This window comes from Chiloscyllium punctatum, chromosome X (assembly GCF_047496795.1).
Source record: "Chiloscyllium punctatum isolate Juve2018m chromosome X, sChiPun1.3, whole genome shotgun sequence".
NCBI classification, from domain to species: Eukaryota; Metazoa; Chordata; class Chondrichthyes; order Orectolobiformes; family Hemiscylliidae; genus Chiloscyllium; species Chiloscyllium punctatum.
The window spans coordinates 11,816,558-11,841,566 of NC_092791.1; the positions used below are offsets into that span (position 1 = coordinate 11,816,558).

Below are 25,009 nucleotides of genomic sequence, written 5' to 3' on the forward strand. Positions count from 1 at the left end.
AATTGGGTTTCCTATTTTTATGGCCTTCCTGACGTGCATTCCCACTGTTAATACATTATTCCCTTTCCTTCCAAGTCAAGTTCATCCCTAAGGCAACCTGGGCTAAAATTTTATTAATTTATTCCTGCGATATGGGTGTCACTGGTTGGGCCAGTATTTATTGCCCGTCCCCAATTGGCCCTTGAGAAGGTGGGGGTGAGCTGCCATCTTGAACCACTGCAGTCCATGTGCTGTAGGTTGACCCACAATGTCCTTAGGGAGGGAATTCCAGGATTTTGACCCAGAGACAGTGAAGGAACGGCGATGTATTTCCAAGCCAGGATGTGAGGGGCTTGGAGGGGAACTTGCAGGGACTGGTGTTCCCATGTATCTGCTGCCCTTGACCTTCTAGATGGAAGTGGCTGTGGGTTTGGAAGGTGCTGTTTAAGGATCTTTGATGAATTTCTGCAGAGCATCTTGTCTGCTGCTACTGAGTGTCGGTGGTGGAGGGAGTGGATGTTTGTGGATGTAGTGCCAATCAAACAAGGCTGCTTTGTCCTGGATGACATTAAGCTTCTTGAGTGTAGTTGGAGCTGCCCAACTCCAAGTGGGGCAAGTGGGGAGTATTCCATCACACTCCTGACTTGTTCCTTTGTAGATGGTGGCACAGGCTTTGGGGAGTTCACAGGATTCCTAACCTGTGACCTACTCTTGTAGCCATAGTATTTACTTAGCTAGTACAATTCTGTCTCTGGTCAGTGGTTACACCCCGGGGCCAATATACGTATGGAAAACATTTTCTATGATGCATTTTGGTAACTTTCCTTTCAATACCCAGCTATGTCCTCTTTTATTGATTTCTTATTTTAATATCTGCCCTGGCATTCATTCATTTTTATCCAGTCTATAACCATATGTCTGTTTTAGCTGCACATCTAATAAAGCTGTTCATTTGTGGGAACTCAGCCTTGAGTCTTTTCTGTCTTTTCATCAGAATTCACTTGATTTGGACAGTTTGTACCTCCTGCTTTAATCATTCTCATGCTGAACCACCATTTCTATTCACCAACTGTTCGATTCATTTGCTTTACTTGTTTCCATTTACTTGCTTTGTTGCAACTTGTACTTTTGCAAGTGTTTTCTCCTTGGCCTCATATTCTGCTTTCATGCTGAGTGTTTCCCAGCAATAATGTAACAGCAAGAAAAATGCGTTGTCAGACTCTGTCACTTGGATTTGATCAAGGATTCGCTCAACAATCTTCTACCACTTGCTGAGTCAGGACTTTATTTGCAAATCAATGCCTGGCGTCATTATGGCAATTGACTCAGCAACCTTCGAGTATAATTTAATACACCATCTTACACTAATACGGTTACTGAACTTTGAATATCATAATATGTCATGTTACAGAAGCGTCTTTGACCTTGAGTGTTATTACAAATTATGATAAGAGAGCCATTGACCTGTAAACAATGTGGGCATCATTGGTAAGGCTAGTATTTGCTGCCAATCCCTAATTGCCCTTGAATAGAGTGGCTGTTTTGGCCATTTCAGAGAATGGTTTAACAGTCAACCACATTGCTGTGGGGCTGGGGTCACATGTAGACAGATTTCCTTCCCTCAGTTATAGTTGTCACAGTCACCATAAAGTTTAGTTTTCCATTCCACATGTATGAATTGAATTTAAATTCCACCAGAGGTTTGAGCCTGTGTCCCCAGAACATTTGGATTATTAGTCCAGTCACATTAGTGCCATGTCACCATCTCGCCTGTAGCCATATCTGATAAGGTAAAGGTAGAGTTTCCATACTGTTAACAGACTGAAAGGTTGCTCTCTCCTTAGACAATGAAGACTGGTGGTGTTTTAACCTGAGGATCACCATGCCTCAGACAAGGGGAAAGGTTGAGAAGGAGAATTCTTAGTGGTGACCTTAGCCAGTGTGGGAATTGAACCAACGATATTGGCATCACACAGCATTACAAGCAAGCCATCAAGGTAATTGACCCCCACGTCACAGTGATAGAATAGCTGGCCTTCAAGTATTATAAAAGGTTATACTGGCCCAGGTTTTCCAGTCAATTGCAATGGCATTGCTTATTATGACCGTACCTGGTTTATAGAATGCTGTACCATGAACCAATGTTGAAAGGATCAGTGAAGCCTGTTGTATATGTACCTTGATTTGAGAGAGTTTCACCTTTAAGGTGTCATGTATATAGTGTTGTGACCCTGCCTGGCAGTTTATCTGCTTTGGACTTGGAAGCTGCTCCCATAGAACTCAGTTGGTTTGCTGTAATGTCTGCTTAATAACTTATTCTGTTTCACTGTTTTAAGTACTTTAACCCTAAGTAATCCCTGATGAACGATAATTAGACCATTATCATTAATGTGATAAGGCCTAGCATTTTTGAAATCAGAATGTTTGCAGACACCAATGATCCATTGATAAAGTCTGATGTCTCCTTTCTTAATTGCACATGCATCTCCACACAAGAACATAAGAACTAGGAGAAGGAGTAGGCCATTCAACCCCTTGAGCCTGCTCTGCCATTTACCACAATCATCTTGGCCTCAACTCCACTTTCCTGTCTGCTCTCCACAACCCTTCAACCCATTACTAATTAAAGATCTGTCTCTCCTCCTTAAATTTATTCAATATCTCAGCATCCACCGCACTCTGGGGCAGTGAATTCCGCAGATTCACAGCCCTTTGAGAGAAGTAGTTTCTGTTTGAAATCTGCTACCCCTTATTGTAAAACTATCATCTCTTGTTCTAGATTGCCCCATGCACAATAGATGGCCAATTTCCACAATTTTAAAAAAAATTTCTTTGTTTAACAACTTTTTTTTCATGTATGCACTTCAGCAATCATTCTTTTTTTTTCATTTTTAAGGATTTGTTAACGTTTTTTCATTCCTTATTTTCAATTTATTCCAGAACTTTTGCTGCTTCGACCCTCTTGGGTGTCAGCAAACGCAGCCTTTTGAAATATTTAAATACTTTCAAACGTATTTATGAGCTTTGAAATCTATGAAACACTTCTAACTGCCTTTGGATGGTCTCCTTTAAAAGTTGTTGCATTCTTGTAAAGACTTAAAACAAAATGTCTTTTACATCTTTGAAAACCTCCAACAAACTTTGGAAGTCCACTTACTCCCCAAAGGGGAGTGCCTGGGAGAAAGTGGGTTGATTTTTCCAAAAGGATCTGAGAATCCAGAGTGGAATGGAAAACTTGTAATAGGAAAATCTGTCTGGGAAAAGAGCAAAGTGTGCTCCCATAAAATAAATGTCAGACCCCCACCTCCCGCTTAGAAGCACATGAATCTCTGATTCCCTCTCAGCCTGCCCCATCTGGAATGACACGGAAACTGACCAGACTCATTCAGAAGAAACATCTTACCACGTACCCCCATTCCACACTATTCAAAACATGCAAAAGCTAGGATTTAGAATTCTTATTACATCACTAAATCCTTTCTGAAATGAGGATTATGGAAAAGCACCAGTTCTTTGTTTATTTTTAATATCCTTTTGTTGAGTGCACAGTAAATAGTCATCTCTGCTTGTCAATTACCCCTTCTACTGGCATCATTGCTTATAATTTAATAGTGCTGACAGATGTTTTCAGCTTCAAGCACACTTTTGAATTTCCCCTAAGATCACTTTGTCCAGACTGGCAGCATCAAAAGCCCATTTATTTCAAAGCAAGGCAAATGGTGTGTTGGCCTTCATTGCGAGAGGATTTGAGTTCAAACGTCAGGATGTCTTACTGCAGTTATACCTTGGCCTTGGTGAGACCACACCTGGAGCATTGTGTGCAGTTTTGGTCTCCTTAAGTGAGGATACAGAGGGAATACAGCTGAGGTTCACTCTGCTGATCTGGGTATGGGAGGACTGTAGCATGACAAGAGATTGGTTTGACTGCACGTGCTCATTAGAGTTTAGAGGGATGAGAGGGGATCTGATTGAAATGTATTAAGTTCTAACAGGGAGATTTTCCCTTCATTCAGGAGTCACCGAGGGCACAGTCCCAGGATACAGAGTAGACCATTTAGGAATGAGTTGAGGAAACATTGCTTCACTCAAAGGATGGTTAACCTGTGGACTACTCTTCCACAGAAGGCTGTAGAGGCTGGGTCACTGAGTATGTTGAATTGAATTAGCGTTATTGTCACATACTGAAATGAGTACACTGCAAAGTTTATAGTCACCGCATTACAGCACCATCTTGGGTACAAAGTAACCTCGGTACAGATACGTAAGATCAAATTCTTAGGAAACAAAAAAAATTAGAAAAGTAAATAAATAAATAGTTGAATTATAGGTTATTGGATTAAATTAGAAAAATAATGATGTGAAAATTCAAGGTATTTTAGATTTTAAAGACATCAAGAGGTATGGTGAAAAAGCAGGAATATGGTATCGAGATAGAGGATCAGCCATGATCCTATTGAATGGCAGAGCAGACTTGAAGGGCCAAATGGCTCTTGTTTTTTATATTTGTATTTTATGTCCGCTCCCTTCTATGCACTCTATGCCATCAAGCAAAGAATGAGATTGCAATCTCAAAGTCTATGGCTTTTGTTTTGTCTTGATCAGGACTTGGTATCTCAGAAGATCAGATTTTACAAAATGATGCAGAGGAGAAGGCAGGCTGAGCTGTAATGAGTCTCAAGGCAACCATTTTCAAAGGAGATACTGAAGTTTATTTGGAAAGGAGCTCCCTGATTGGTGTGCCTTATTCAGTGTTAATGAGCTTGATGAGTTGAAATGTTTTAATGTGGACATCCGAGGCTACCCAACAATAATCTTGCAGTCAGTACTTTTGGAAAGTGAAAATGCTTTCGATTGAATTTGTTCCATTTGAATTCAGTTTGCAACATGTTTGAAATCTCGCTATTTAGAACATAGAACATAGAAAAATACAGCGCAGTACAGGCCCTTCGGCCCTCGATGTTGCGCCGACCGAAGCCCACCTAACCTACACTAGCCCAATAACCTCCATATGCCTATCCAATGCCCGCTTGAATGACCATAAAGAGGGAGAGTCCACCACTGCTACTGGCAGGGCATTCCATGAACTCACAACCCGCTGAATAAAGAATCTACCCCTAACATCTGTCCTATACCAACCTCCCCTTAATTTAAAGCTGTGTCCCCTAGTAACAGCTGACTCCATACGCGGAAAAAGGTTCTGACTGTCAACCCAATCTAAACCCCGAATCATCTTGTACACCTCTATCAAATCGCCCCTAAACCTTCTTTTCTCCAATGAAAACAACCCCAAGTGCCTCAGCCTTTCCTCATACGATCTTCCTACCATACCAGGCAACATCCTGGTAAACCTCCTCTGCACCCGTTCCAGTGCCTCCACATCCCTCCTATAGTATGGCGACCAGAACTGTACACAATATTCCAGATGAGGCCGTACCAGAGTCTTATACAACTGCAACATGACCTCAGGACTCTGGAACTCAATTCCTCTACCAATAAAAGCCAGTACGCCATATGCCTTCTTCACCGCACTATTTACCTGGGTGGCAACTTTCAGAGATCTGTGTACATGGACACAAAGATCCCTCTGCTCATCCACACTACCAAGTAGCCTACCATTAGCCCAGTAATCCATCTTCTTGTTACTCCTACCAAAGTGAATGACTTCACACTTAGCTACATTGAACTCCATTTGCCACCTTTCTGCCCAGCTCTGCAGCTTATCTAAGTCCCTGTATAACCTACAACATCCTTCTGCACTATCTACAACTCCTCCGACTTTCGTATCATCCGCAAACTTGCTCACCCAGCCTTCAAGCCCCTCCTCCAGGTCATTTATAAAAATGACAAACAGCAATTGTCCCAAAACAGATCCTTGTGGAACACCGCTAGTAACTGCACTCCAAGATGAACCTTTACCATCAACTACTACCCTCTGTCTCCTTCCAGCCAGCCAATTCCTAATCCAAACCTCTAATGCACCCTCAATGCCATACCTCCGTAATTTTTGCAGTAGCCTACCATGGGGTACCTTATCGAACGCCTTGCTAAAATCCATATACACCACATCTACTGCTTTACCCTCGTCCACTTCCTTAGTCACCTTCTCAAAGAACTCAATAAGGTTTGTGAGGCACGACCTGTCCTTCACAAAACCATGCTGACTATCCTTGATCACATTATTCCTATCCAGATGTTCATAAATCCTATCCCTTACAATTCTCTCTAAGACTTTGCCCACAACAGAAGTGAGACTCACTGGCCTATAGTTACTAGGGCTGTCCCTACTCCCCTTCTTGAACAAGGGGACCACATTCGCTATCCTCCAATCTTCTGGCACTATTCCTGTAGACAACGACGACATAAAAATCAAGGCCAATGGCTCCACTATCTCCTCCCTAGCTTCCCAGAGGATCCTAGGATAAATGCCATCAGGCCCAGGGGACTTATCTATTTTCACCCTTTCCAGTATTCCCCGGACCTCTTCCCTACATACCTCAAAGCCATCCATTCTAATCACTTGTGACTCAATATTCACATCAGCAACAATGTCCTGTTCCTGAGTGAATACTGACGAAAAGTATTGATTTAGTGTCTCTCCAATCTCCTCTGCCTCCACACACAACTTCCCACAACTATCCTTGACTGGACCGATACCCACCCGAGTCATCCTTTTATTCCTGACATACCTATAGAAAGCCATAGGGTTTATTCCTGATGAAGGGCTTTTGCCCGAAACGTCGATTTCGCTGCTCGTTGGATGCTGCCTGAACTGCTGTGCTCTTCCAGCACCACTAATCCAGTATTTTCCCTAATCCTACCAACCAAGGATTTTTCATGTCCCCTTCTCGCTGCTCTTAGCTCTCTCTTCAGATCCTTCCTGGCTACCTTATAACTCTCAATCACCCCAACTGAACCTTCACGCCTCATCTTTACATAGGCCGCCCTCTTCCCTTTTACAAGGGATTCCAATTCCTTATTAAACCACGGCTCCCTCACAAGACCCTTTCCTCCCTGCCTGACTGGTACATACTTATCAAGGACACCCAATAGCTGCTCCTTGAACAAGCCCCACATATCATTTGTGTCCTTCCCTTGAAGCCTATTTTTCCAATCCACACATCCTAAGTCATGCCTCACCGCATCATAATTTCCCTGCCCCCAGCTAGAACTCCTGCCCTGCAGTGCACACTTATCCCTCTCCATCACGAGAGTAAAAGTCATCGAGTTGTGGTCACTGTCCCCGAAGTGCTCACCTACCTCCAAGTCTAACACCTGGCCTGGTTCATTACCTAGAACCAAATCCAGTATGGCCTCACCTTTTGTTGGCCTGTCTACATATTGTGTCAGGAAACCCTCCTGCACACATTGGACAAACACCGACCCATCTAACGAACTTGAGCTGTAGCTTTCCCAGTCAATATCTGGGAAGTTAAAGTCCCCCATAACAACCACCCTATTACTTTCACTCTTCTCCTGAATCATCCTTGCAATACTTTCCTCTACGTCTCTCGTCGTGATTCATTTTGTTGCATGTTATAAAGTAGTGATTCATTTTGTTGCATGTTATAAAGAGCGTTTATAATAAATATGATTTTTTTAATGTTCTATCATGGGATGTGGGCATTGCTGGCTGGGCCAGCATTTATTACCCCGTCCCTAGTTGCCCCCTTGAGAAGGTGGGAGTGAGCTTCCTTGAACCGCTGCAGTCCATGTGCTGTGTGTTGGCCCACAATGCCCTGAGGGAGGGAATTCCAGGATTCTGTCCCAGTGACACTGAAGGAACAGCGATGTATTTCCAAGTCAGGATGGTGTGGGGCTCGGAGGGGAACTTGCAGGGGGTGGTGTTCCCACGTATCTGCTTCCCTTGTCCTTCTCGATGGAAGTGGTCGTGGGTTTGGAAGGTGCTGTCTGAGGATCTTTGGTGAATTTCTGCAGTGCATCTTATCGATAGTACACACTGCTGCTACAGAGGAGGGTGGTGGAGGGAGTAGATGCTTCTGGATGTGGTGCCAATCAAGTGGACTGCTTTGTCCTGGATGGTGTTGAGTTTCTTGAGTGTTGTTGGAGCTGCTCCCATCCAGGGGCAAGTGGGGTGTATTCCATCACCCTCCTGACTTGTGTCTTGTAGATGGTGGGGCAGGCTTTGGGGAGTCAGGAGGGGAGTTATTTACCACAGTATTCCTAACCTCTGAATTGCTCTTGTAGTCACTGTGTTTATGTGGCAAGTTTAGTTAAGTTTCTGATCAATGATAACCCCCAGGATGTTAATAGTGGGGGATTCAGTGATGGTAATGCCATTGAATGGCGGGGTGGGGGAGCGACAGTTAGATTCTGTCTTATTGGAGATAGCCGTTGCCTGGCACATGTGTGGCATGAATGGTGCTTGTCACCTTTGAGCCCAAACATGGCCATTGTTGAGGTCTTGTTGCTTTTGGACAGTGATTGCTTCAGTATGTGAGGAGTCAGGATGGTGCTGTACTGAAATTAGGTCCAATCAGACCATCACATTTGTGCCTTTCTAATGATGGATGCGGTCGTATGGCTGCCAGTATAAGCCTGAAATGAAAATGAGTGAAACTCACCTCCAACCTCCACTCCCTCAACCACCAAAGTTCAGTCACAGCAGTGTGTGCCACCTACATGCTCAACTGCACATTTAGGTTAACAGAAAACACTGACCAGGTTCCTGCTGTTAACAAGACTATCGTTTATTCCAAAATTAAGCTCTAGCTACAGGTAAACAAAACAATGAACCACCGACATATACTCTGCTCCTTGAAACTCTAAAACCTTTTTAAAATCCCTACATAGACAGACAATGCACAAGATTGGTGTTACCAGTGGGGAAACACAGTTCAATAACACCAGTTCACAGGCTTCAATGAGATATTCCTTTATCTTCACAAGACCATCTGTTTATTGATCCTCTTTCTCCACATTCTCAGTTCTTTACTGGGAATCCAGGGACTACACATTACTTGTTCAGTTTCATAGTCACTACTTAGTGGCAACAACCTCTAACAAAGTGCTGGAAAAAGAGAACTGACTGTCTCTAGACTCTAGTTACTCTGCTGCAGAGATACAGAGATAGACCCTGCTGCTTCCAGTCTGGAGACCTTCTGCCTCTGTATTGTTCATTTACATCAACTGCTCAGGATCCAATAGAAGAGTTATCTTCAGGCTTATCTCTCCTCTTCCACTGCCTGAAAAGCAGCCATGTAAACACAACTGACAAAGAGTCCCAGTCACTAGTTTTTAAAAAGCGCAACAATTCCTTTGAGTTTTTTTTTAAATCAATCCTTTTCCCATTTTATTCCACAATCAAAACTACAGAAAAACCAGACATTGAAGTCTTTACGGTAACAGAGTCCCTGACCTGACAGGGACAGAGCAAGGACTTTGAACACACTTGAGAGATGAGTCCCTAACCCACCTTTTGGCCTGGTGTCAGCCATTATGCATATGTTGGGTACTCCTTGTGCCAGAATTGGTGCTGCTGGTTTGCCCATGAGGCTGGATGGCACAAGGTGGTTTGCCCCAGTTTTGGAAAATACCCTTCTGCCATAGCATGCCGATTTCCATTCCTCACACCAGTCATCCTGTAGCCGGTGTAACTAGACTGCTAAGTTGGTGCCACATTGTGGTTGATTTTGTGCTCAGGACCTATAGCTACTGGAAACTCGATTCATACTGCCTAGCCTCTCACAATGGCCCTGTACATTTGTAATCTGGTCCACAAGCTGAACTGTGGCCCACCAGGAATTGTATCGCAATCTAAAAACACCCTTGTGCTGTCTTCACCATTACATAGCACTTTCTGGATGGCAGTATCTTGCAGTGCCTAATACAACTAGGGCAGCGGAGGCAGGATGGGTGAGAAATCCAGTGGATGGCATCAACTTACCTGCCTGGCCTCTTCTTCAATGTCAGGCATTCACAAGATGGGTGAAACGCCAACCCATCACTCACTGTCCTCACTTCTAGTTGACATCCTGCTGTTGTTGAGTTCTACCCCATTTGCCAGTCCCTGCCATTCAGTGCCCACTGGACCTCCATCCCAGGGATGTCACTGACGAATTCTGATAGGAATGTTTGCGGCCAGCAGTTCATCAGTCATGGCTAGGTTCATCTGTATCCCAGAGAGTCATTGTACCAGTCAGTCTGAGAATAAACACTGGTGTTAATCTGATGGTTTCATAAATCCTAACCAGAACAGACTTGAATGGGTAATTTCCCCATCAGTCACGCATGTTATGGACCAGACCAAACTCCTTCAAAATATATCAAGGAGATAGCCTAGATTTGAACTTTTTATTGTGTTTAAAGGCAAGTGTAAGCTGTGTTCTTGATGTGGTTTACTTGGTCCACCATGAGGCTTTAAGCAAAATATACTTTATTCTTACACCACAGTTAAAATACAAACAAAAAAGGAAGAATTGGCGTAATGTTAATTCTATCAAAATACTTCACAAAATAATGTGTTATTTAGCTACAAATCATCAACTGTTCCAAAATGCATAAACACACCCTTGGAAAAGGCAAATTCAGCAAAACCGATTTTCCTCACATGCTATCTCCCCCAGTCCAGGAGAAGGAACCAACTGAATGAATCCAGCTAGAGAGAGAACCTGAGCTATTAGCTGCAGCAGGGAGAGAGAGAGACAGAGCGCTATATCTATCTGCTTCAACAGCCAACTGCAAATCCCGAATGAAAGCAAAACTGAAACCCTGGCTCTGTGGGAGCTTGACTCCACCTACTTTGGTCTAATTTAAAACAAGCACTCAGGGAGCTCAAAGTTGTTTCCCTACTGCTTCTGAAACAGATATTCCGGTAACACTGTGGCAACCCCTGTTTGCAAGAAGGGCAGCACAGAACACATCTCCCTTAAAGACACAGTACCGTCACACACACATGAAGTGACTGGGATTGAGTTTACGCACTTCATTTGTATTTTGTAACTATCCTTCAATAACTGCATTTTCCTGAAGAAATAATCCTGCTTTTATCAGGAGGTGTTACTGTAGTTTAGCAAGACAGGTTATGTTTGCTGAATGAGCAGACTGCTCTCTGCTGGGCAAAAATCAAACAGTTTGTGCTAGTTTCTGGTAATGTACCTTGTGATGCCCAATACAACCAGGCTATTAGCTGCCAACTGTTTGTAGCAAGTCCTACTAAAGGTCCTCCAACCTATAAGATGATGCAGTGATGTCAATGATATAATGTGTGAAGGCACTGAGTGGCTCCAAATCAGGATCATGGTAGATCCTGGTTGTGTGCCAAATGTAATTTAAATAGAATCACTCAGACCCTGAATAATTGTGGTACAATGTGGAAGCAGACCATTCAGTCCATCCCAACCCTCCAAAGAGCATCCCAACCAGACCCACCCGCTACTCTATCCCTGTAACACTGCATTTCCCGCGGCCAATCCACCTAACCTGCGATTCTTTGGCCTGTGGGAGGAAACTAGAGCAAACCCATGCAGACACAGGAGGAATATGCAAACTCCACACAGACAGTTGCCCAAGGCTGGAATCAAACTGTGGTCCCTAGTGCTGTGAAGCAGCAGTGCTAACCACTGAGCCACCATTCCATCCAATGAGCTATTGATCAAATCTCATCAGATTCTGAAGGGGCCAGGGAAAATGCTGAGAGGAGGTTTCCCCTCATGGGAGAGTTTCGGACCAGAGGGTATAGTCTCAGAATAAAGGGGTGTCATTTTAAGACTGAGATGAGGAGGAATTCCTTCTCTGAGAGGGGTGAGTGTATTTGGAACTCTTTGCCACACAAAGCTGTCGGGGCAAAGTCCTTGTTATAGTTAAGGCTGAGAGTCACAGAGTCATAAAGATGTACAGCACAGAAACAGACCCTTCGGTCCAACTCATCCATGCTGACCAGATATCCTGAATTAAATTAGTCCCGGTTGCCAGCATTTGGTCCATATCCCTCAAAACCTTTCCTATTCATGTACCCATCCAGATGTCTTTTAAATGTTGTAATTGTACCAGCCTCCACCACTTCCTCTGGCAGCTCATTCCATACACGTACCACCCTCTGCGTGAAAATGTTGCCTTTAGGTCCCTTTTAAATCTTCCCTCTCTCACCCTAAACCTCTAGTTCTGGATTCCCCCACCCCAGAGAAATGACCTTGTCTATTTACCCTTCACCCCTCAGCCTCCAATGCTCCAGGGAAAACAACCCCAGCCTATTCAAACTCTCCCTATAGCTCAAATCTTCCAACCCTGGCAACATACTTGTAAATCTTGTCTGAACCCTTTCAAGTTTCACAACATCCTTCCTATAGCAGGGAGACCAGAATTGAACACGGTATTCCAAAAGTGGCTGAATCAATGTCCTGCATAGCCACAACATGAACACCCAACTCCTTTACTCAATACTCTGACCAATAAAGGAAAGCGTACAAATGCCTTCTTCACTATCCTATCTACCTGTGACTGTACTTTCAAGGAGCTATGAACCTGCACTCCAAGGTCTCTTTGTTCAGCAACACTCCCCAGGACCTTACCATTAAGTTTATAAGTCCTGCTAAGATTTGCCTTTCCAAAAACTCCATCTGCCACTTCTTGGCCCATTTGCCCATCTGATAAAGATCCCGTTACTCTTGAGATAACTTTCTTTGCTGTCCACTACACCTCCAATTTTGGTGTCATGTACAAACTTACTAACCATACCTCCTATGTTCACATAAAAGAAAGTGAGGACAGCAGATGCTGGAGATCAGAGTCAAGAATGTGTTGCTGGAAAAACACAGCAGGTCAGGCAGCATCCGAGGAGCAGGAGAATCAACGTTTCGGGCATAAGCCCTTCATCATGCTCTCATTCCTGAGTAAACAGTGATGCAAAATATTAATTTAGTATCCCACCGATCTCCGTTGCACATATAGGCTGCCTTGCTGATCTTTAAGAGGCCCTAATCTCTCTCTGAGTTACTCTTTTGCCCTTAATGTACTTATAGAGTCTTTGTTTTTTTCCTTCACCCTATTTTTGCCCTCCTGATTTTCTCTTAAGTATACTCCTACTGCCTTTATACTTTTCTAGAGATCCCTGCTGTCTATACTTGACATATGCTTCCTTCTTTTTCTTGACCAGGGCCTCAATTTCTCTAGTCGTCCAGTATCCCCTACACCTACTAGTCTTGCCTTTCACCCTAACAGGAACATACAGGATGGCATGGTGGCTCAGTGGCGAGCACTGCTGCCTCACAGCACCAGGGACCTGGGTTCGATTTCAGCCTCGGGTGACTGTCTGTGTGAAGTTTGCATGTTCTCCCTGTGTCTGCGTGGGTTTCCTCCCACAATCGAAAGATGTGCAGGATCAGTGAATTGGTCATGCTAAATTGCCCATAGTGTTCAGGGATGTGTGGGTTAGGTGCATTAGTCAGGGGTAAGTGTAGAGTGGTAAGGGAATGGGTCTGGGTGGGTTATTCTGTGGAGGGTCAGTGTAGACTTGTTGGGCCAAATGGCCTGTTTGCACACTATAGGGATTCTATGAAATACTGTCTCTGGATTCTTGTTATCTCATTTCTGAAAGAGAGGGAGATTCTTGATCAGTTGAGAATCATGGGGTTAAGGGGAAAATGTATGAAGTGAATGTCGGATCAGCCATGATCCTGTTGAATGGTGGAGCAGGCTTGAGGCCACATGGCCTCCTATTCATATATCTGATGGTAACCCTGTGGTTCCATTGTGGAGAGACACTGGTAGGAAGCATGTCATGGGATATCATGGCATGTTACCTGTGGTTTCCTGTGTACTGAATGTAACAGATAGAAGGGTGTGCTGCTATGAATTGGGATCACTTGTGCACTGGGATGTCGGGACCCTGGAATCAGCCTTCTCTGGCTCCAAATGAATGGATTCAGGTTGTCATTGTTTCCTTTCACTTTTGACAGAAAGGCTGGAAGGATGGATCACTGAGCCGCAGATTATCCCGAGACGAACAAACACCAGCTGTGATTCCGGAGTCACCGACAGCGCTTACTGACATCCCAAAGAAGGAGATGGAAGAACAGGATGCTGCAGTAGGTCTTCGATGTAATCTTCATCTCCTTTTCTTGGTCGTTAGAGTGGCCCACATCATGCAGTCCTGGGACAATCAGCTTCAAATACGGCAACAAACAATAGATTGTTCTTACAGGGTTAAAAGTAAAGAAGGTGCACAGATTCTCAATATATAAACATGTGAGTTAGGTACAGGAGTAGACCACCCAGTCTCTTCAGCTGGCTGTGCCATTTATTAAGATGATGGCTGATCCATTCAACCCCAGTTTCCGAGCTGCCCCTCCCGATAAAGTTTGATTCCTCAAGAATGTTTCTACCTCTGCTTTAAAAATGAATGTACTGGGCTGCACTGGCCTGGGGAAGAGACTTCCACAGACTCATAACCCTCTGAGAGGAAAGAATTGTCCATCTTAAATGGGAGACTCCTCATTTTTAAGTTACTTTAGTCTCTTCTCCAAGATGACACATCCTTTCAGCTTCCCACTTGTCAAGATCATAGAATCTCTACAGGCCATTCGGCCCATCAAGTCCACAGTGATCCGCTGAAGAGCATCCCACCCAGACCCACCCCACAACCCTGCATTTCCAATGGCTAACCCACCCAGCCTGTACATCCCTGGACACTAGGGGCAGTTGAGCATGACCTGCACATCCAGAGGAAGCCCACGCAGACACAGGGCGAATGTGCAAACTCCACATAGATAGTTGCCCAAGGCTGGAATTGAGCCCAGCTCACTGTGAGGCAGCAGTGCTAGCCACTGTGCCACCCCAATCAAATCTGTTTCAATCAGATCACCTCTCATTCTTTTAAACTTCAATAAATACAGGCCCAGCCCATCCAACCTTTCCTCATAAGACAATTCCTTCATCCCAGGTATCAGTTGCTTCTCACGCTGTCTTAAGTAAAGAGACTGAAACTGTACACAGTCCTCCAGCTGTGGTCCCACCAATATCCAATATCGCAAATCTTTCCCCTTGTAATAAATGACAACATTTCATTTACCATCATAAACACAATGGGAAAAATGTTTTGTGGGAAGATCTATCTAATAAGGTGTACCAGAAACAAAAATACTTCTGAAAATATTAATACTTATTTTGTTCAGACAAATTACTTACCAGTGGGGTAAACATTTGAGGAGATTCAGTTGGTACTTTATGAAATATTGACACCACTGCACATAAAGTACTTAGTTGGCCACCATTATTTGTAAAGGACTTCAGAAAAGCCAAACAAAACTCTAAAAACAATCAATAATGCTGAGTAGCTAGTCTTTCTGTGTGGCCAAAAACAACATGACTTATGGAGAGCTATGATGTTAGTTTGATAAAGGTGTGAAGAGACATAGTCCATGTTTTATAAGGAGAGTGAAGGGACCTCATCCACAAGTGTTGTTATTCCATCATTACTGGTGAGCAAGTACACAAGCAGTTTGGCACCTTTCCTGTAGCCAAGATCAAGGGGAGCCAGAAGCAGTGGGGACAAGGAAACATGCAACAACACAGTGAAACTAACCAAGAGAGCACAACTAACCAAAAAACTGAAACCGAGTAAGAGATTGAAACTGACCAACGGAGCATAATTGAGCCATTGAAACAGACTGAGCAATTACAACGGAGTAAGCAAGTGCAGTTGACCAGCGGGATGAAACTGACTAGAAACTCTTTAAGATAGTGAAGTGAAAGTGACAAAGGAATTAAGAATACTTTGTGAAGTGATTCAACTGACTGAGGGAGCAAGAAACCTGATCTTGTTCAGTTAGTTAACAGCCCCTTTTCCCAGAACAAAACTCAACCCAGTATAAATTTCACAGCAGTAATATTCTTAATAAGTTCATATTCATTTCCAACTATGATACATATCCATTAAAAATCTCTGAATGGGATTGTTTTTAGAAAAGATTTAAACTTCCATTTGTAATCAGAGGTTTATATGTAGATATTTACAGCACAGCAATAAATTAATTGCTCCCACTGGTCCAGACAGACTTCCTCCCACCCAATCTCACCCTATCACCATTCCTTCTTTCCCCCATGTATTTATCTTACATACCTCTGTTAGTCATCTCAACTGGCCCACGTTCACGTTGATCTTGAATTATTTTAATTACTGTCTATATATTCAAATCATGAGTAACTGTCATTGAAGTCACGGGCCCCCTTCTGGTGCAGGGGTAGTGCAGAGGGCCTGGGTTCAAGTCCTACCTGTTCCAGAGGTGAATAATAACATCTCTGAGAAGGTTAATAATCACACACCACCAGGTTATAGTCCAACAGGATTTTTTTGGCAGCACCAGCTTTCAGAACGCTGCACCTTCATCAGGACAACCACCTGATGAAGGGGCAGCGCTCTGAAAGCCAGTGCTTCCAAATAAACCTGTTGGACTATAACCTAGTGGTGTGTGATTATTAACTTTGTCCACCCAGTCCAAAACTGGCACCTCCAAATCATCTCTGAGAAGGTTGATTAGGAAACATAGGTTAAATAATAACAGGCAATTTAAAAGTTCATTTCCAACTTTAATAAGGCAGTCTATTCAATTTTTTAATTAATTTTTTTTTAATCACCCTGTTCAGAGATGTTATTACACACCTCTGGAGGAAGTGGGACTTGAACCAAGTCCTTTTGGCTCAGGGTTAGGGACAGTACCACTGCACCACAAGAGGGCAGGAGTACATATTTGCTGCAGCTTGGGTATATATTTCACCCGTCATGATCTGTGTTGATGAGGGAGCCAATTACAAAGAGGACAAAAGGCTTGTGACTTGTCATTCCTTCCTGAACTAAGGGAGCTTCTGTCCAGTCTGAACCCAGGGATAATAAACCAGTTGACCTTCATTAAAAGGAATTTGAACAATTCTGACAAATAATTCTCCAAATGTCAGATAATTCTAGTTAACTTTGCAGTGAAAGGACACAGTAAATGAAATTGGGCAAAACAAAGACATCAAAAGAGATGAGATTCAATTACAGCAGTTGACGATTTGATTGTGATCTCAATACGTTGGATTGCAAACAGAAACTTGTCTTCTGCATGCTGATGTCACTGCCAGAAGCAAAACAGAGGCTGAGATGAGACATTGTGAGATATGGACAGAAGATGTGGAGGGAAGGTGACAAAAAACAAGAACAGAGTGAGGGAGGTGGAGAACGACATGTGAGAATTGGACAAGGGAGGGAGAGAGTTAGAGAAGACTATAAAATATTGGAGCTGAAGTCGGCCATTTAGTACATATGGTCTCTGTTGTCATTCAATGAGATCTTGGCTGATCTAATCCTCAACTCCACTTTCCTGCCTTTTCCACATTGCCCTTATTCCCTCCTGATTAAACATCTCTCTGTCTCAGCCTTGAATATACTTAATGACCCAGCCTCAACAGCCCTGGTGGTAAAGAATTCCACAGATTCTGTCTGCTGTGAGAGAAGAAATTCCTCCTCCTCTCTGTCTTAAAGGTGGGGAAAGAAGGGAAAACAAGAGGAAACAACTTTTTAGCATCTCACCTGTCAAGCCCCCTAAAAATTTTAGATGTTTCAATCAGGTCACCTCATTATTCCTCCCTACCTTTTATCTTAGCCTGCTGGACACACTTTCCTCATTCCTGAAGAAGGGCTCATGCCCGAAATGTCGATTCTCCTGCTCCTTGGATGCTGCCTGACCTACTGCACTTTTCCAGCAACACATTTTCACCTCATTATTCTAAACTCCAAGTACAAACACAATGTATTCAATTTCTCATAAGACAGTCCCTCCATATCCAGAATCAGCCGAGTGAACTTTCTCTGGACTGTCTCCAATGTCAGTCCATCTTTCCTTAGCTAAGGGGACCAAAAACCATTCATAGTAATCCAGCTGTGGTCTGAGTAGCTTGAAATGTTGGAATCGACTCAAACAGAAGTTCTCCCTGTCCTGATAAGATGCTAAAGATCCCACAGAGCTGACTGTGAAGGAGCCTGGGAGCTGTGATGGGAAGACAAATATGGCAAAGCATGTTGCATCTGCAGCATATCACCTGACCTGCCATCTGTCGTGTCGTTTACTAAAGTTATGAATTAAATCACTCTAATACCCCTGCTCTTTACACTTGAAGAATCTCTATTTTGATGGCTGTTGTATTTTACCCCTTTTTTAATGCACTCATATCAATATTGTATCAACCAAGCTATTCTAGAGAAAAAGAATAAGAGAACTTTTACTTTAAAGACTAGAAATACTCACCAATCTTACACTCGATCATGTGGGAGCTGCTGGACACAAGGTGGTTCATAGTGAGCATGTCTGTAGTAGGTGTTTGCAGCTCCAGCAACTCTGAATTGAGGAGCTGGAGTCTGAGCTTCAGACATTGCATCATAGCAGGGAGGGCGATAGTTACCTGGACACCATATTAGACAAAAGCAACCTCTTCCCTTCCATAAAAGCCAAACAATGTGTGTGCCAGAAATCTGAAACATAGGCAGAGAATGCTGGAGAAACTCAGCAGGTCTGGCAGCACCCGTGGAGAGAGAAACCGAGTGAATATTTCGAGTCTGGTGTGAGTCTTCTTCAGGCGTGGAGATAGTTTTGTCAAAGAATCATACTGGACTCAAAACGTCCACTGTGTTTTTCTCTCTCCACAGATGCTATCAGATCTGCTGAGTTTCTGCAGCATTCTCCATCCTCTGCTTGATTCCTTGAGATGTCCAACTCCGATACTTTATTGAATGTCACACTAAGTTGGCTACTTATGTTTGCTCTCAACACCGAGTCTATCTGAGTCAGTTCATAAGGATCTAGTTTGTGTCCCTTCAATAGGATGCCCTTTCAATGCACCCCTTGGAGACAAGCCTGCTCAAAGATGACAGCTCCAGGATTTTTAACTGCAGGTTTCACTTCAGTGCCAACTGTAAATTACAAAATGCACAAACTCAATCCAAGCCTGGACTGAAATTACTGGATAAATTTGATGAAGGGAATTACAGAGATGGAGAAGGACACACACACACACACACACGCATAAAAACATTCACACTCACACGCAAATGCTCTTACACAGTTGCACTCTCACAAATGCTCACCACATATGCAGACACACACACACTCAGACACAAACACAGACACATGCTTACATTCACACTCACACAAACACACACAGACACCTGCTCACCCCCACAGACATACGCGCGCACACCCGCAAACTCTCTCATTTATACAATCACTTTCTTTTTAAAAATGTACTTTCCTTCATGTCAGAGCTGTGGGAGTGAGGAGATTGATCATTCTGGATAGGGAGAGAGAAATTCACAGACCTATCCTTCACAGCTATCCATCGTATATTCTTTCATGCTTGGCTCTTTGTGGTGAACATCAAGCACAGCCAATATTTTCTCCTGTCCTGCTGAGGTTTTGAGTTGTCAGCTTTGTTTGGCAGGGCTTGAGGTTAGCTTTTTTTTCTGTCACAAGCTGTTGGTGCACCTTCGCTAATGTTCCTGGTCGCCACGTGTACATGAGCAGCCTAATTGGCACCACAAGCGGGCAGACTTCTTGGCATGAGCCCAACTGGCCAGGGGAGTAAGCGGCGATGGACAATCACTCAGTTGATGACCTGTCCTGAGGAGGAGAAAGGCGTTTTGTGTGTTGACTAAGGACTGCAGTCCAAAGAAACAAAGACACTGCCCAAAAAAGGCCATTAATTTGCTGTGGTGCGGGTGCATAATACACTTGACAGGAATCTTTCAGTATTTTCTGTTGCAAAAGTTGTTAAGGTTGCATGAAGTGTACTCATATGAATAACCACTCGAGTGATTAATTTGGCTCTCACAGATCTGAAATATAATATAATACACACACAATGTAACCCAGGGAATTCTGGGAAATGACTGCTTTTGGCACCGCTGAATCTGGCTCTCAGCAGATTATTTTTGTTCAGTTAAGCCACAGACAAGGATCTCCACATTTGCTGACTTCGATGAATCTTACCCCCTGTGCTTTGGGAGGAAGGAAACTGAAAGCAAGGTCCTTCTGTCTTAAACTTAACTCTATACGCAGATGAGCACTGATCTGGTTTTAAAATATTGCTGTAACAACAACAACTTACATTTACAAAGCACCTATAACACAGGAAAGTAGTCCAAGGTGCTTCACAAGAACTGGCATGGTGGCTCAGTGGTTAGCACTGCTGCCTCATAGTGTCGGCAACCTGGATTCGATTCCAGCCTTGGGTGCCTGTCTGTGTGGAGTTTCCACATTCTCCCCATGTCTGCGTGGGTTTCCTCCCACAATCCAAAGATGTGCAGCTTAGGTGAATTGGCCATGGGAAATTGCCCCATAATATTGGGTGCATTAGTCAGGAGTAAATATAGGGTAGGGGGATGGGTTACTCTTTGGAGGGTCAGTGTGGACTCGTTGAGCCGAAGGGCCTGTTTCCATACTGCAGGAAATCTCTTCAAGAAAGGGTGCAGAGGAAATATGTCAGGATATAGCCTGGGCTGGATATTTAAGCGATGAAGAGAGACTGGATAGGCTGGTGTTGTTTTCCTTAGAGCTGAGGGGGAATCGGATGGAAGTGTATCTAGTTCTGAGGGGAATAGACAGGGTAGATGGATAGAAACATTTCCCCTTATTCAAGGAGTCAGTGACCAGGGGGCACAGTAGGAGCACAAAATTTAAAGGGGGATTTGAGGAAATACTTTTTCACCCAGTGGGTGGTGAGAATCTGAAACTCACTGTCAGAAAGGGTGGTATAGGCAGAAACCCTCAATACATGTAAGAACTATTTTGATAGTGAGATAGTATAAAGCTACAAGCCAAGTGTTGGAACAGAGCATCAGAATGGATGGAGGTTTGATGACTAGCACAGACACAATGTGCCAAAGGGCCTCATTCCACACTGTAAAAACCCGACGACTCTAAAAGCAGTGTTGGGTTGACTGAGAAACATAATCGAGAACGTTGGTTTTCAGGCCCATCTCAAATGAGGAAGGTGAAGTGGAGAGGTTGGCTGGAGCAATCAAACTCTAGGGTGCTCAAGGAGATGAGATGAGCACAGAGTCCCCAGGGAGGTGTAGGGGCTGGAGGAGGTTACAGAGATAGGGAGAGGGTGTAGGGGCTGGAGGAGGTTACAGAGATAGGAAGTGGGTGTAGGTGCTGAAGGAGGTAACAGAGGTAGGGAGGGAGCGTAGGGGACTGGAGGAGGTTACAGAGATAGGGAGGGGGTGTAGGGGATTGGAGGGGGTGATGGAGACAAGGACAGTTGACGCTATGACAGGATTTGTAAATGTGGATGCGAATTTTAAAGTTTTGGTGTTACTCCCCTGGGAGTGAGTTTAGGTTAAGGAGCACAGGGTGGGGGGGTGATCGGAGAATAGGACTGACTGAGTTTATTCATGGGCACCAGAGTTTTGGCTGACCCCAAATTTCCAGCAGTTTGTATGCGTTGGAATAATAACATCTCCAGGTATGGAGATGTTGTTGTGGGCTTCAGCAGCATATGAGCTGAGGCTGAGGTGAGGTCAACAAGCTTATCTCAGGATCAGATTTTACAGCCGGGTTCTGGATAGACTGGTTCTCTGTCAGAGACGGGTGGAGTCAGGAGCTCAATATCAGAGTTTGGAGCAGGGAAAGTAAACAATGACATCAGTCCGCCCGATATCAATCCCTGAATTCCTGCTCAGCCAGGATGGGATGTTGGATCGGCAGTCTGGGAACGCAGCACCAGTGGAGGGAGAGAAGGAAAGAGGGAGGGAGAGAGAGGGAGGTGATGGAGAGGTAGAGCTGGAGGTGGGTCAGTGTCTGTGGGAAAATGAACAGTGTGTCTTCACTGAGGGGCAGCACCGAGATGAGAAATGGGTGGGGAACAAGCATCGATCCTTGGGGGATTATCTGAGGGAACAGGCGCAGGAAGAGAAGCTATTGTGGGTGATTCTCTGGTTACGAGGAGGTGGATAAGGAAGGAAATGGGTGACAGTGGAGAGGGGCTGGAGGATGATGGGATGGTCACTGTGTCAGAGGCTGCAGACAGCTCGAGGAGACTGAGGAGGGAATGTTTACCACAGTCAGTCACACAGGAACTCATCGGTAACTTTGATCAGAGCTGTTTCCAGCAGAGGCACGGACAGGAACCTGAGTGGAGTGTTCAATCATGGAGCTTTAGGAAAGATAGGAATGGATGTGTGAGGTTCAAAGAGGAAAGGGAGGCTGGAGGTGGGACCGACATTTGTAAGGATGGCTGGGTGAAGCGATGGTTTGTTTTGGAGGAGGGGGTGACAATGACAAATGTAAAGGGGAGAAAGAGGGACAACATCTGAAGAGAGAGAGAGAGAAAACCATTCACAATGTTGGCTATCATGGAGACGGGGAGGGACAGTTGGGTGGTCAACAGTTTACTGGGACTAGGAGCAAGAGGTGGGTCTGATAGACAGGTGAACTTAGAAAAGGCAAGAGAAGAAGGTGGAGAGAAGCCAGAGGAAGATTTCAGAGTCAGGCTTCAGGAGAACAGGAAAGGGAGGTACCTATTGGGTGATTGGAAAGGGAGCTATCCAGTTGACAGATTGGAAAGAGAGCTATCCAGTTGGGTGATTGGATGAGGGTTGAAGAGGTAATGGAGAGGGGTTTACAAAATCGGTTTTCAGTGAAGAAGGCAGAGGATGATCCTGGAAGAGTGCGCAGTTTTAGCAGACCAGAGGAGGACCCGATTTTGTTTCAAGTGGTTCAGCCAAGGCTGATGGCACCTGAGGTGGAACCTTGCGTGTATTAAATTTGGAGTTCATTCATTCTCAGAAGTGGAACAAGATCATCATCCCAGTCACTGAAGATCGAGCAGTTTAAGCCCAGAGAAATAAAGGTTATCGTTTTGACTTTGGCCAGCAGTGTAGTATGAGAGATGCCCATGACATGCCACTCTTCATTTCAGTTTCCAAGGACAGGTTGACTGAATCTGGCATTGTCTGTTTTACACTAGCAACAATGTTGTAACTCCTTGCCAGGTTCCTGAAAGTTTCTGAACTCCGAAGCAAGTCAGATGGAATGTGTTCTCTGAAACATGCGTTTCTTGCTTCCTTCTTTTTCCAATGTTTCCACAGCCTCACTCCCCCTCTCTGTCTCGCTGTGTAACCTTTGTCCAGCCTGAACCACCCTCCAAGATCTCTGCAGTCCATCTCTTGCGCATCACTAAGTTTTGCTTCTCCGCCATTGGCCTCTCGTTGCCTTAACCCCAGCATCACTCTTTGTTTTACTGGTCCTGAGCAGAGATGCAGCACGGTGGGCAATTTCTCTCGCAACCTGGCTTTCAGAAACATCCCATCGATTCAGCTGTCCTGGAATTTAATTGGGGACCTGGGAGCAGAGAGTTGCTCAGGAGTGGGCTGTGCCAATGGTGCTATTATAGCTAAGGTCAGGAGACCAGCTTCCAACATGAAAATACCCTCCCGCCAAGGCCATTTGGCAGAGTTGGGGCATCTCCAAAGAAACAGAAGTCCTCTTCTAGGTTTAAAATAAAAGAAGCAAAGAATGTGCATTTATATAGTGCCTTTTATGACATCCCAAAGCATTTTACACTCAATTAGATTCTTTTTGGAGCATGAGAATTTTGCATCTTTACACCTTTCTACATTTCTGCTCCCAAGATAAGTGCAGGTACTGCAACAGTGCAAATCATTGTAATCTTGCTTTGGAGTCAAAAGGTCCACTTTGGAGACTTATTACAAAATGCAGGCTGCATTGTCTTTCAGATGAGACACTGAGCCTTGCGACCTCATCTGCTCTCTCAAGTGGATGTAAAAAAAAACCCATGTCTAAGATGAGCAGGGGAGTTCTGGTCCCAGTCAATGTTTATCTGTCAACCAGCAACACTGGAAAACGGCTTAATCCGTTTATTATTATATCGCTGCTTGTGGGAGCTTGCTATTCCCACATTATCCTCTGTATTTCCAGTCATACAATAGCAACAGTGCCTGAAGCAGTTACTACTGCTAAAAAGCACTCTGGGACATCCGAAGGTTGGGAAAGGTGCTACAGAATGTGTGTCTGACTTTTGCTTCCTGTGCCAAGTGCTGTGCTGATATCAATATCTGGTACAGGATAACTGTCACTGCCCTCTTTGTGAAGCCTGGCACAGCTTGGATAGTGGTGGCACAGCTTGGGTAGTGGCAGCACAAGCATTTCAATACCTCCTTTCATCTGGATGTTCAGGGGCAGACTCTTATGGCAATGTGTTGAGAGTGCTTGTAGGAGCTCAATAAATGACTTATGACTAGCGGTTACAGTCAGTGTCAGGCTGGAGGCTCCCTGCCTCCATTCCTGATGAAGGGCTTTTGCCCGAAATGGTAATTTTCCTGCTCCTCGGATGCTGCCTGATCTGCTGTGCTTTTCCAGCACCGCTCTAATCTATACTAAAGTCAGTGTCAGTCCTGTTTACCAGCCAGTGTTTTGTATAATTACTGTGTATACTAATCCATCTGGAGCATATAGCCTGTGTAAGTGATAGTGTGGTTTGGTGGCTAGCTGACCACACAATGAGAATCTGCAGCCCTGAGGTGACTCGACACACAACATTGAGGGAAGTCTCTTGCTGAGGCAGAGACAGTGTGTCCATTAACTCTCTCAAATCGACATGGAAACAAAACTGGTTGAAAGTGAGATTCAAGGACTGAGATAATCAAGTGGTTCATGGAGCAGAATGGTATTTGGGGCCGACATTAAAAATTAATTTTTAGATAAGAGGGACTATTTAGCACATCTGTGCAAGGAGATACTAGCATTGATGTGATTCTTAATGATATAACGATCACAAGAGTTTTTGCCTTCAGTGCATATTGTTGATCTTTCTAAAATGATGAATCTCCTGATAATGTTTATGTTTTTAAAAAATATTTAACCTATTTTTTGAATGAATCTGTTCAGGGATGTGATGACACATCTGTGGAGCAGGTGGAACTTGAACCCAGGCCTCCCAGCACAGAGATAGGGGCACTACCACAAGAGGGCCATAAATCGCCTGATAAGTTGGCCTAAAGTTGCAGTTTCAAGCTGTGCTT

General features: G+C 44.1%; 1 protein-coding gene across 4 annotated transcripts in view; it reads left to right on the plus strand.

Annotated features, from left to right (window-relative positions):
- The window catches only part of LOC140471214 (rho guanine nucleotide exchange factor 25-like), a 346,706-nt gene that overhangs the window by 233,072 nt on the left and 88,625 nt on the right, over positions 1 to 25,009 (plus strand). For all 4 annotated transcript variants that reach the window (XM_072567136.1, XM_072567138.1, XM_072567137.1 and 1 more), the window contains one exon: positions 13,893 to 14,021. In XM_072567136.1, the coding sequence (XP_072423237.1) occupies positions 13,893 to 14,021 (129 nt within the window). The remainder of the gene's footprint in view (positions 1 to 13,892; positions 14,022 to 25,009) is intronic.